The sequence below is a fragment of the Leptosomus discolor genome, unplaced genomic scaffold (genome assembly GCF_034619465.1).
Source record: "Leptosomus discolor isolate bLepDis1 unplaced genomic scaffold, bLepDis1.hap2 HAP2_SCAFFOLD_45, whole genome shotgun sequence".
Taxonomy (NCBI): Eukaryota; Metazoa; Chordata; class Aves; order Leptosomiformes; family Leptosomidae; genus Leptosomus; species Leptosomus discolor.
This window is the reverse complement of record NW_028237842.1, coordinates 1,232,614-1,245,628: the sequence shown is the minus strand read 5'-3', so window position 1 is coordinate 1,245,628 and position 13,015 is coordinate 1,232,614. Positions and strand designations below refer to the sequence as shown.

Sequence of the window (13,015 nt, the reverse complement as noted above, 5' to 3'; positions counted from 1 at the left end):
TAAGCCCTGATAAAATAGATTGGAAAATTAGAGGATGGGGGGGATTTTAAAGAAAAGCCCCCTTGGGTGCGTATTAGTGCATTGGGAGGAAATTGGGGGCCCACTGGGGGGTTGGTAAATAAGAAGACCCTGAGCAAATATTGTAACCAATGGAGGCCCCTTTATGTACTGGTTGATGGGGAAAATGGCCTTTTAACGGAACTTTGAAAGATAACACTTTGTTGCAACTCATGTTATTTCTACACCGAAAAGGAATGTGGAATCAACCCAGCGTCCCAGGATCCTATGGTTCTGGTGACAGAAAGAGATAAAAATAAGCAAGAAGAGAAATTAAAATGATGGTGTTCGGTATGTAGCACTGGACAGAGAGGTTTCAAAATTGGCTTGCAGAATGAAAGGCTGGAGGATTATTTGCTTCCGACCGAAAAAGAAGGTGATAGGGAGGAGACTGTGGCGCTGTAGGGGGCGAAGAACCAGAGGCAGGGGTCAGAGAAGAGATTGTAAAAAACCTCAGGACCTTGACTGGGAGGATGTGGATGCGATGTTGGATGTGGTGTTTTAGTGAGTCGGAGAAACAGATGCTTGTGAGGGCAGCTAGAGCTCAAGTACAGGCTCTAACCTTGGCTGGGACTCTGCTGGAACAGCGGATAATCACGTTCCAGTTACCAATCCCGGCTGGGACCCCAACCAAACAGGAGCCAGGAATTGATTAGTGCGGTATTGCTGGAGACTGCTTGGCGAGTATATCGGAATAGAGACAGTCAGAAAGAGAGAATAATGGGCAAAACACTTGCTGGTGCTACAGCAGGTGCTTTGCGCAGGGCAGGAGGTCAGAAACCCCTCTGAATAAGGCTGAGAGTTGTAAGAAGTGGTGCAAGTGCCCCCACCTAGAGGCAGTCAACCCCTCTTAAAGGAACAGTGTGCTTGTTGTAAGCAAATGGGGCATTGGAAAAGGAATGGCCGAGACTGGGCAAATCAGTGACAGCTGCCAACATGGAAGAAGATTGACTGGGACCAGGGGAATCCTCCCTAGCGGAACCCTTGGTAAAAGTTCAGCTAGGGAAAGAAGAGAAACCTGTAGAATTTTTAATAGGTACACGTGCCACATTTTCAGTGTTAAATCAGACTTTATTACCTGTGAGTAGGCAAACTGTTAATATTATGGGAGCAACTGGGCAGGTTGAGAAGGCTTTCTTTCGGAAACCATTAAAATTCAAAATTGGGAAAAGTGTAGGGGTGCATCAATTCCTCTGCCTGCCTGAAGCCCCTAAACCACTTTTGAGAAGGAACTTCCTAGAGCAATTGAATGTCAAAATAAATGTTAACAATGGAGAAATTGAATTTACAGTACCAAAGGAAAACCACACTGAAATCTTAACTTTGGCCCTCACTGTACCCCAGATCAGAGAAGAAGAAATTGTACAAGAAATAAAAGACCAGGTATACCCAGGAGTATGGGCCTTGGGAATACCTGGAAAGGCTAAAAATGCAGAATTGGTTGTTGTTAAACTGAAAGAAAGAGCATGACCCGTCAGGGTAAAACAATATCCTTTGAAATTGGCAGACAGACAAGGAGTGCAAAGTATTATAGGCGAATTTATAACATTTGGGTTATTAACTGAATGCTCCTCAGAGTATAACACTCCTATTCTGCCTGTCAAGAAGCCTGAGGGTTGGTACAAGACCTGCGGGCAATAAATCAGATAGCTGAAGATTTCCAGCCAGTAGTGGCAAAACCCATACACCTTATTGACTAGTTTAAAAGAAACCTATGAATGGTTCACAGTATTAGGTCTGAAAGATGCATTCTTTTGCCTCACCTTGGCCCCCGAAAGCCGCAATTTCTTTGGATCTTTTCCTCAAAACCATGTTTTCACTGACTGATTTGTTCTTGCCCATCTCTTAGTCTAACCAAGCAAGACGCTCTGGTGGTACTTTCCGGGGCAGGAGGTTTCCCTTTCACCAGTCTGGCGGTTTTCTTCTTGTTCAAAGGAACAGTCACTTAGAAAGGTGTGCATTGCTGATAGACCACATGGTCCGGCGGATGAAGCAGACCCTGAATCTTGGGAAAAAACAAGACTGGGGTCTGGAAAAACAGGACCAAGCTTTGAGAAAGGAACTCTTGCTGACAGTCCCCTTGGTCCATCAGACAAAACAAGAGGCCCTGAATCTTGGGAAAAACAAGGCTGAAAGAACTCAAGGTTTGGAAATCCTGTGAGAATTTTGTGAAAAACGAGGCCGAAAACCAAAGCCAAACACCAGGGCCAGACTGGGGAAAGAAAAGGAAAGAAAACCTCCATCACTAAAGAGAGAAAAAGAAGGAAAAACGCTTTCTTCGCTTGCCGTACGTGAGCTGCGCGGGGCGGCCCCGTCTGCAGGCGCCCCCTCTGGAGGCCGGGCGGGCCAGAGCTGCCCACGCTGCCGTGCGCTCCGGCTGCAGCAGCGGCCCTTGGGGAGAGCCAAAGCTTTCCGAGGGGGCTGCTCTGCGCCGGGTTTGGTCAAAAGCTCTCTGGCCGTCAGCCGCTGGAGGCATCCAGGTCTGCGGGACTCGTCCCCGTCGCACATGGCTGCTTGCCGGCCACGGCTGAGACCGGGTTGGCTCTTCCACCCCCAAACAGGCGCATACTGCCTGTAGCGGTGATCTTCCCCGGTGTTCGTGTTTTGGGCAGGACCTGGAGGCAAACGGCTGTGGAGAGCAGGGTGGCAGTGAACTTCCCAAAGAGGCCGTCATGCCACGCTTGTTCTTTTCCTGCTGGCTGTGAGCAGGCAGCGCTCGGAGGCAGGCGCCGCTGCCTGCCATGGGGCCTGCGCGCCCTCGTTCAGCAGGGGTCAGTCAGGGGAGTCTGATCCCGGCTTCTGCCTCCCCTCCTGCTTGGAAACCCCCCATGTTGCTGACACCCCCACCTCCAACCCCTCCGAGAGACCACCGTGCCCCACACCCAGAAACGGCGGCTCTGTGACATCAGCCCCAGGGCCAAGGACACCTCAGGCAACGTGACTGCTGCGGGCAGTACGTCGGCGGCTGCGCTGGAGGCAACAAGACCTCGTTCTTGCAGCTGACACGTGCCGCCGGCAGCGATGAAATTGCTCGCCCTCCTCGTCCTGCTGGCCGTGTGCCGGCCTGCGCACGGCATGTGGGCCAGCTGTGGGTAAGTGGGCCGAGGCTCTGGGAGGGAGCTCGGGCAGCCCTTCCTGGGCTTCACTGGAGGGGGCCCGCCTGTGCCCCGTGGCCACCCCACAGCTTCCCGAACCCCCTGTGGGAGCCTCAGCTCCTTTCCAGCACCCAGGCCGCTGGCACAACCCATCTACGGGGCTGAAGCGGACAGAGGGCTGGAGGCACAGCCACGGGGTTCCCTGGCCCTGCCGTCCATGCAGCCCCTCGGGGGGAGGGAAGACGGCTGACCTTCAGCCTCAACAGCAGCACAGCCGTCCAGCAGCACACTCATGAGTTTCTTCTTACAGCGGGACCTGCGGGCTCCGGCCCATGGCGGCTCACTATGGCATGTCGCGTGTCGTGGGTGGTACGGGTGCCCAGCCAGGGGCCTGGCCTTGGATCGTCAGCATCCAGAACCCCTGGAAAACGGGCACGGGCCACGTGTGCGGAGGGTCCCTCATCAGCCCGCAGTGGGTCCTCACAGCAGCCCACTGCTTCGTCGGGGCCAGGTAAGGAGGACCAGGGAAGGGGGCTATCCCCACAGCACCAGCAGGTGCCCTGTCCGCAGCACCACGAGCTCCTGCCATCCCGGTGCCTTGCAGTGCGCTCGGTGCCGGGGCACTGGCGAGCCCAACTGAGAGACTGCTCCGCAGAAGGCTGGGCTCGTGCCACCGCTTCCTAGCAGCCTCCAGTTCCATGTTCCTGGTGCCCAAGGTGTGCTGGGGCACTGGCACCCTCCGCAGCGCTGCTTTCCTCCCTGCCTTGGGAAGCAGAAGGCAGGGAACTGGGAGGCTACTGCAGCACGGGGCTCCGCTCCCTCTGAGCCCTCTCTCCACCTGCCTTCCAGGAATGTGGCCATGTGGCGCGTGGTGATCGGGGCCACCCACTTGGCTCAGCCAGGCCCTGAGACCCAAGTGCGCAACATTCAGCGGCTGGTGGTTCACGAACACTACCGTAACGGCACGGAGAGGAACGACATCGCCTTGCTGGAACTGGACCAGCCTGTCCAGTGCGGCTACTACGTACAGCTCGCCTGCGTGCCGGACACCTCGCTGAGAGTGTCAGGGCTGACGAACTGCTATGTCAGCGGTTGGGGTGCCACCATGGCAAGATGTGAGTTCCCAAACAGTGCTCGTGTCCCGAGGGCAAGCTCGGCGCGCTGGGGAGGGCGGGCTGGGCTTATGGCAGCAACGGCGGCAAAAGCCAGAGTCGGGCTGTGGGGACGTACGGCCACGAAGAGAGGCGCCCGAGCCGTTAGCCAAGGCGAGACGGAAGGGCAAGCCCGGCACAAGGCCTCTGCAGGGGCAAAGGCAAGCCCTAGGGAAGGGCTTCAGCCAGACAGGGGAGGAGAACTGGGAACAGAAGGGCTGCTGCCGGATAACTCCTTTCTGTGCTCACAGCTGGAGGATCGACCGCTGTCCTGCAGGAAGCCCAGGTCCGCCTCATCGATGTCAAGCTCTGCAACAGCAGCCAGTGGTACAGAGGGGCCATCCACCCCCACAACGTGTGTGCCGGCTATCCCCGGGGCGGCATCGACACCTGCCAGGTAGGAGCGTGCTCCACGCCAGCCCCCAGCAGCACAGGCAGCCCTGTCGCCAGCGCCCAAACGTCCCCCGGCGCGGGCTGCGCCCGGCAAGTCGCCCTCCCGCCGCTGGGTCCCCACCGCTGTCGGGGCTCGCCTCCCTTCCCCGTCTGCAGGCCCTTGCCCAGTGCCCGCCTTGTCCCAGAGCCCCGGCACTCTGCCCAGAAAGGCCACCCAGTGCTCTTGCCCCAGCCCAGAGCTCCGGATCCCAGCCCTGGCACGATCCCACCTCCACTATCCACTGGGGCAGAGAGGAGAGAGCGCCCGACCTTGCAGGCCCACCAGCCCCTTCCAGACAAGGCCCTGCAGGCTCCAGCACCTGAGCAGAGCCTTTCTGGGCAGTGGGTACGGCTCTGGCAGGTGCCGGGAGAGAGAAGGAGCCCGCCACAGTGCTCCCGGGGCCACCCAACACCACCGGAACCCTCTCTCTCTCCTCCGCTCCGCTGCAGGGTGACAGCGGTGGTCCTCTTGTCTGCCAAGACAACCACGCTGACTACTTCTGGCTCGTGGGGGTGACCAGCTGGGGGAAAGGCTGCGCCAGAGCCAAGCGGCCCGGAGTCTACACCTCCACGCAGCACTTCTACGATTGGATCCTGGCACAGATGGGACTGCGCCCAGCAGGAACGGCTGCTCCAACGCCACAGCCAGTCTTCACCTCAACCCCCGTGCAGAGGCCAAGGCCAATCCCAACCCAGTCGGGCAGGTTTAGGCCCTGTCAGTTTCCACGGCAGAAGCTGCTGGAATTCTTTAACCTGCTGCAGGAGCTCCTGCAGGTCCTAAGGGGGATCAAGGCTTGAGCAGCAGGAGGAACAGGAGCCAGTGCAGCCTGCAGGGTAGCACCACCCTTTCCTCCTGGGGCAATGCCTGCTGAGATGCAAAGGCAGCCTCAGTGCCAGAGGCCTGCTCTGTCCTGCCCATGCTCCTCTCCGGACACGCACTTGCTGCGCTCGACTTAGTTCTTGAATTAAAGTCACCAGTTGTCACAGCTGACCATGCTTCAGTCCAGTTCAGTCTCCTGTGCAAGGCAAGGACTTCCACGGCAGGCCCCTGTGGCAGGAGGCTGCGGGCAGACAAGTCGGGCCCAAAGGGGAAGCGTCACACCAAAGGGCTGAAACTGTGCCTGGACAGAGGGGAGGGTGCTGGGAGCCCCCATGGGGTGGAGAAGACGGGCCCCCGAGGCTCACAAGAGGACAGGAGACAACGACGTGCCACGCAGACAGCCGTGGGGGCACGCGTTAAGGCACGCAAGCCCATGCTTAGGGCCTGGCTGGGGTGGTTTGACCCTGCTTAGGTGGCAGGTGCCCACCGAAGCCGCTCTATCGCTCTCCCCGTCCTCAACATTTAAAACATGCCATCACATTAGCTATTGCGGTACGAACGGCCGCCTGAATCGGGGCTAGATGCTCTTCCTTTGCGACATGCTTAATCATGTCTGCGATACTTGACCCCACTGGCAGTGATTGTAAGATTTCTTTGGTTGCCGAATTACACTGCTGACGTAAACGATCTGCAACAACCGGGCCTTTCGCTTCCGCAGGCAGGGTCGAGGAATCGACCGCTGCCTGGAGGCGATCCACAAATTGTGTAAAACTCTCACGCTCATTTTGCTTTATCATGGACCATGGCGATGGCTTGACAATAACTCTAGAGGCCGTGCGAATGGCTTCTCTGGCCGCACGAGTAGTTGTCAGAACTTCGTGGGCCCGCAGGCCCTGGGCCTGCGCCTGGGGGGTAATCATTGTTGGGTCTGTACCTATCAGCCGCTGCAGGCTGGAGCCATGGAGCGGGTGATCCGCCCCGGTTACTTGGGCTAGTTTCCTCGCACAGTTGTCCTCCCATTCTTGTTTAAAAACGATCAGCCCTGCCCCATCAAAGATCAATCTACAAGTTTGTTTTATGTCGAACGGGAGCATATCGTCTCCCCCGAAAACGCCATCTATGAGGGTGGAGACCATGGCAGAATTAAGCCCTTTATCCGCCATTGCCTTAACAATCGCTTGTATATCCTTAGGGTTTACTGGCGAGTGGACCCTCTGCCCCCCGTCCGGCACCCGGACCGGGAACGCTAGCGTTCCTAATTTTCCTCCAATTAGTAAGAAGAATTTTTTCCCTTCGCGATCACTCTTTACTTTGGATGGGGATGTTTTGGCATTCAACTGCAGCTACTCTCATTTCTTCTTCCTCTGAGTTTGAATCAGTTACGAGCCGCTCGTCCCAGCTAGTGTCTGACCCGGAGTCGGAGCTCGACTGACTGGTTACTTCCGGTTTGCAGTGCCTTTTTGTCAGGCTTCGGCCCCGCCCACTTCCCTTGCGGGCGGGCCGTTCCCTCCCTCTAGGCTCGCCCCTCCCTCTGCTCGGCGGGGTGTTTGCCCTATAAGGGCATTCTTTCCAGCGACCGCCCTGATTGGCTTTCTGCCCGTCACTCACGCCCCCCTCCTCTTTCCAGTCGCCCCCAGCCCCCTCTTCCCCTGTCGTTCTCCTCCCCCTCCCTATTGTGTGCGCTTGTTAGTGCTAGCGCTTCTTCCCCGTTCCCGCCATGGGCATCTTCACCTCGTCCTCCCCGCTTTGCTCGGCGCCATCTTGGGGCGCGTAGGGCGGTGCTTTAGCCCAGACTTCATTAGACCCCGATCTCTCCGTGGCGCCTCTGGCCTCTTCGGCTAGTCTACCCCAGAAGGATTTAGCTCGTTCTTGTCCCTCAGTAAGCGGGTCGGGGTTTGGGGATTGAGGGGACGTGTCGCCCTCTTGCAGATTTTTAGGCTTAGCAGAACAGTCATCGTCTGGGGGGTGCAAAGTCTGTGTGGCTGCCCCAACTCCCAATTTTGGGGTGGCCCACAAACAGTTCTTTGCTGCCCTCCAGGTCTCCTGCTCTTGTATGGCCTTCTGCAGGGCTTTTACAACTTTCCCCCACGACTTAAGATTTTTCCCTCGACCCGAAGACATCGTCTCCTCAGCTAACGCTTTAGTACATTTATCCCACACTTCAGGGTGGAGAATATCCACCGGCTGGTCAATGACCCCAATTTGCAAAAGCCTCGCAACCACGAGGGTAAAATCTTTAGGTTTACAATCAACACCCCACTGCTTATGTAATTGTGATACGACCTTCACAAGGGCTTCCATCCTCCTTGTTGGTCCGGGAGCGTCCTCCCCGCCGGGCTGGCCCTGCCGCTCTGGCCGCCGTTCACCCGATTCCAGGCGAGTGTTCCTGGGTTTCGGCACCACTTGTTGCCTTTGATGGCGTGGCGACCTGGCTCAGGAACGGCACGGCGGCCTTCCCCGGGCCGCTCGGGCCATTAGCTCGCTGACACCAATGTGGTCGACGGCAAATGGCGTTTATTGCTGGGTGATGCGGCGTTATATAGCTTAGGTTTATGACCTCATTTCCATCTGCTTACATTATAAACCAGGCACTACTGGCTATCGGGAGGGGGGGCCCTATGTTTCCGTACAGCGCGATATCTTCCGGCCGCCAGACCCTAACTATCTACAGTTGTTCGTGCCAGCACTCAAACGTCACGCCGTCATCCCAGCAGGGTCTTTGTGAAGCCAGAGCGGTGTGCAGCAGGGCGGTGGATATAGATTCACAAGCTCTTACGGGACCCAGGAGAAAGTTTCGCCTGCAGTTGGGTCTGAAGGAGGGAATGGCACACTGCTAGAGCTTGGATCGCAGTGTTTCTGCAGCGGGAAGGAGGGGAAAAGCGGTGGAACATCTATCAGAACTCAAGGGTGCTTTCTGAAATACAGCTACAAGCACTATTTATTTCATCTCCTTTCATCCCCAGAGGAGAAAGACAAACTTCACCTCTGCTTATCGTTGCTTTAATTGTTAAGAAACTCGAAGGCTGGCTGTGATCTCCCACATGTCAGTGAGAAAACATGATGAAAAATAGGAAGAAAAAGGGAAGGGAATAATGTTGGCTGAGCAGCTGACTCGGCTACCGTGCAGAACTTACCAGCACATCTGCCTTATCCCATCATTATTATTGTGGTGGCTTGCCATGCCATCTAGCAGGGACTCGGGGAACTGCCAGTCCCGGGGAAGAGGTGACAAGGCAACACAAAAGCAATACAAGGCAAAACGTTCTGGAATAGATATTTACCAAGAATAAACATGAACATTTTCATTTTTCAGAGAAAACCGTTTCGGAATGAAGAGCATCTTCTACAAAGAATACCCTTTGCCTTTAATTGTGTAATTCAGACCGAGCCCTTTCACAGGTTCACCACACATGGTGTACGACAATATTTTTCTTCTACTTTCAAATGTCTCACGTTTGCTCATTTTTTTCTAATATTAAGAAAGAAAATCTGCAGCTGGCTTTCCATACATCATCAGGCATTACTATTTCACCTTCTTTGTACTCCTTTTCTTAATCCCTTCTCCGATTTTTTGTCTGATGCTTCTTTGGGTTGAACGCCCCATGCTTCCAGACCAGCACCGAGACTGCACTCCCAGTGGTTTGTGAACATCACCAGTGACCACACCAACTACACCACCACCTCTCTAATGTAGTTGCACTTTACTCCTTACTGGCACGCAAAAGAGGCTTGTTAGGCTTTTCCTTTTTTGACGGGCTAACGTGCCATTTTTTAAGTTAAAGTCATTTCCCATCCAAGAAATTACTCATCCCCACCAGACAGACCAAACCAAAACAGCACCTTAAGGCAAACTTCATCACTTCATCTTCCTCCTTGAAGACTGTATTTTATACTGCGTGGACAAAATCGTACTTCTGGTCTCTTTCTAAGCATCGCCTGAAGCAGGAAAGTTGAATGGCAAATATTTTATTTGTTTTTAGTATAAAGCTACAGCCGTTCTATCACTTGGCCACACAGGCAAAGCCTTTCCCAACCTGGACATATACCAGTAGTATGTTTGCCCCAAGGAACTCGTAAAAGGACACGAGGATGCCCCTACTGCTGCCCCTCTGCCTCTCGCTGGGAGCCCAAGTCTCGGGCATTCTATAGCCATCGATAACTTTGACATTTCCCTCTCCCTCTTCCTCAATTTCTACTCTGTCTATCTGCCCTCTCTAGCATGAATGCCTTACACTCCACACCCTTCTCCCACAGGCCTTCTCTCCTCACTTTAGTTGTTGTCTTTGGCTTTCTCTCTTGCAGCACGCAGCAGATCCTCCCAACATGTGGTTACGATCCCTCTGCAAACAGAAGCGCTTTGGCTGCATCCTCCCCATTGCAGCTCTCAGGATCACCACCACAGATAGCTCAGGGAAAAAATGGGGACAAGCCACGACCTGCTGTTGACTCCACCCCTGTGCTTCCTCCAGACCCCTCATCCAGCAGAATGGCCTGAGGGGAAAACAAGGACACAGGCCCTGGCTAAAAGACCCAGCACACGACTCCAGCCTCCCCCAGCCCTGCTCTTGGCCATGGACCTATTTCTTCTCGTCCCCCTGTCAACAGAGGGGCGTCAGTCCCTAAAGTGTGCCTCAAGGGTGACGTCTTGCTGCCTGGCGGAGCCCCTCTCTGCAGGCACATCGCTTGCGTATCGTCTGCCCCCAGGCACGGGACGAGGAGGGGGCTGGGGCCCACGGCCCATGAGGGGAGGTGGAGGGCGGTCCCTGGGCCCAAGGGGCAGCCTTTCCCTGGGGCATGTTGGAGCGAGCCCCAGGAAAGGGGCCCTCAGCCCTCACCACCACCCTCCTCCTTCTCCTGTCCTTGGGCACCTTTCAGGCCATGGGCCCCCCATGCCTAAGCCCACCATATTTGGCCACACCCATCAGCCAGCGTCACAACTGACATCACCATGGCCACACTTGACGTCACAATGGCCACCTCACTGCCTCCTGTTCCGGGCCCTATAAAGACAGGGGCCCCTGCAGCTGGCCCACACTTCGCTGCCAGCCCTCGGACGCCAAGCATGCTTGGAAGGAAGGGGAGCTGGAGCGGCGAGGCGGATGGCTGCCCACCTTGCCATGGGACGCCACAGAGCGGCTTCCCGCAACCCCAGAGGAAGAAGCAGAGGCAGCGGAGGAGGAACAACAACAACAAAATCACCCCTCCTGCCGTCAGCGCCAGCGACATCGATTCCCTGGTTGAGGCCATGCAGCGCCTGTCCATAGGCCCACCAGGGAACGGCGTGGAGCCCAGACAGGCCTCCCTGCCAGGGAGCAGCCGGAGCGGCGAGGCGGGTGGCTGCCCACCTTCACGTGGGACAGCACAGAGACGGTTCCCGCAATGGCCAGAGAGGAAGACACCTCTCAGGAGCCTGAAGAAGGACAATCGGCAGAGGAGGAGGAGGAGAAGGAGGAACACCACCACCTCTCATGCCACGAGAGCCGTCGCCCGTGCTCACACAAGCATCATCGTCCAGTGCACCGCAGTGGGCACACAGGGGAACAGCGTGGGGCCCCGGCATGTCTATCTGCTGAAGGCATGGTACGAGGCCCAGGTATGGCAGCCCACCAAAGGACGACGCTGGAGCCATGGAGGTAGATCCACCTCCAGAAGAACCATGGCAGTGGGTGCACCTGCCACAGCCATCACCTGGCAGTACCCCAGCCACCCGGGCTCCTTTGCATGACATGCTGCCAACAGCGTCGCAGGAGCGCCCGGACGGCTCCCCACCAGCGGCCCAGCCTCTGCCCCTTCACCACGGGACGACAAACAACGACAAAAGAATAAAAGTGCTTTCAGCCTCTCTTATTTGGCACTTTGGTGACTGCATCTACACTCCTGTCACCCGTCCTCGTCTCTGTCATCAAGTAAGGGGCTCTTTTGGGAAACTTGACGTTTCCATGCCCACCTTCGTGCTTTGGCGGTGCCTTACATCCTGGGGCTTTTAGGCTGTTACATCACCAATTTGATACTAGGTGGGTTTTTTTTTAACGGACTAAAAGTATCCTAATGAAGGCACTGAACACTACGAATTGCTTGTTTCCAAATTATCAGTCTCACTTCAGCGTCAGGTAAAATTATGGGGGTCATTCTGGGAGTTACTGAAAAACACTTGAGAGACAAGGCACTCGTTGGCCATAGCCAAAATGGGTTCACAAGGGCAAAGCCCTGTTTAACTGAACACAAACGCTAGGCACTTCCACAGGCTCACCTGCCACCTCTCCCACCAATAAACAGTACTTTTGTTAATTGTCAAGGGTTGCGTGGGCCCTTCTTTCCCATCCCCCATCACCGCCCCTTGTGAAGAGGTGCCATCTCTTCTGCACCGAGCCCCAAAGGCAGAGCGGAGAGGCCCTGGCTCCCATCAAGCTGCTCCCTTCCCCACGTGGCAAGGGACACCCACAACCTTGCCGAAGGTGGCCTGATTACTAAACCAAAACACTCATCCTGTCTGAGGAACAGTGATATTCCACAAAAGAGCTGTACCAAGGTCCTGACATGGCCATGTTCCTGCAGCTCTGATTTGGGAGATCCCCTTGGTTTTGCATCGCCTGCTAGGTTTTCCTAGGGCTCTCAATCCCAGGGAGTTTCCTAAGGCAAAGTCCCGACCCCAGGGGAGAGTCCCCGACTGCAGCCCTGCTGCTCCCAGGAGGACCGGCTCCAGTCGGCCTCCGGTGAGGCCGCATGTGTACCCGAGTGATACAAAAAGTGAAGGGAAAAAAGGACTCAAAAGCAGCGTGGCCTTTTCCGTCACTCCGATTTACAGCAGAGCGAGCAGCTTGTATTTTAACACCTCTGAAGGAATCCCTAACAAGGGCTGCTTCAGAACACTGCTTCGGGGCTCCCGAGACTCGGGCAGATCGGATTAAACGCTCAGAGCTGCCAACACAGAATAGGGAAATGAAGAGGCTATTCTAGAAAGTCCTGTTTGTGTAAGGGCAAAAAAATCCAGCTCTTTCATGATTATCACAACTGTGAGGTTCACTTTAGAAAAAGATGGGAATGAAGGAAAATAACCTGCCTAGGTTGAGGTATCACAGAACCACAGAATGCCAGGGGTTGGAAGGGACCTCAAAAGATCACCTAGTCCAACCCCCCTGCCAGAGCAGGACCACCTAGAGCAGGTCACACAGGAACGTGTCCAGGCGGGTTTGAATGTCTCCAGGGAAGGAGACCCCACAACCTCTCTGGGCAGCCTGTTCCAGTGCTCCGCCACCCTCACAGTGAAAAAGTTCCACCTTATGTTAATGTGGAACCTTTTAATATGGAAGCTATAGCATGATCAGTTCATGAATGACCAGGGATTACTCTGTCCAGAGAGGGCAGGAAAGATCCCAGGAGCAGGGTGAATTTTACTGCAGAGGAAACAGCATCAACACCCTGGCAGCGTGAAGGCTACAGGAGACTACTGAGAAGATTGC

General features: G+C 55.4%; 1 protein-coding gene and 1 pseudogene across 1 annotated transcript; one reads left to right on the top strand and one right to left on the bottom strand.

Moving 5' to 3' along the window:
• Nucleotides 1-1,899, bottom strand: part of LOC147412671 (DNA polymerase zeta catalytic subunit-like) — a 37,859-nt pseudogene extending 35,960 nt beyond the window's left edge.
• Nucleotides 1,900-2,032: 133 nt separating this feature from the next.
• LOC147412670 (acrosin-like) lies at nt 2,033-5,562 on the top strand. Its single transcript, XM_086481140.1, has 5 exons — nt 2,033-2,214; nt 3,463-3,663; nt 4,002-4,282; nt 4,561-4,700; nt 5,186-5,562. The coding sequence occupies exons 1-5, from the start codon at nt 2,033-2,035 to the stop codon at nt 5,531-5,533; spliced, it is 1,152 nt and encodes a 383-aa protein (XP_086337266.1). The 3' UTR covers nt 5,534-5,562.
• The last annotated feature ends 7,453 nt before the right edge of the window (nt 5,563-13,015 follow it).

Bases quoted from the DNA above. Each gene is read 5' to 3' on its own strand.
- LOC147412670 (XM_086481140.1), top strand. From the start codon at position 2,033: ATGGTCCGGCGGATGAAGCAGACCCTGAATCTTGGGAAAAAACAAGAC. The intron at 4,283-4,560 runs GTGCTCGTGTCC...TCACAGCTGGAG, and splicing joins AAGATGTGAGTTCCCAAACA to GATCGACCGCTGTCCTGCAG. The intron at 4,701-5,185 runs GTAGGAGCGTGC...GCTCCGCTGCAG, and splicing joins GCGGCATCGACACCTGCCAG to GGTGACAGCGGTGGTCCTCT.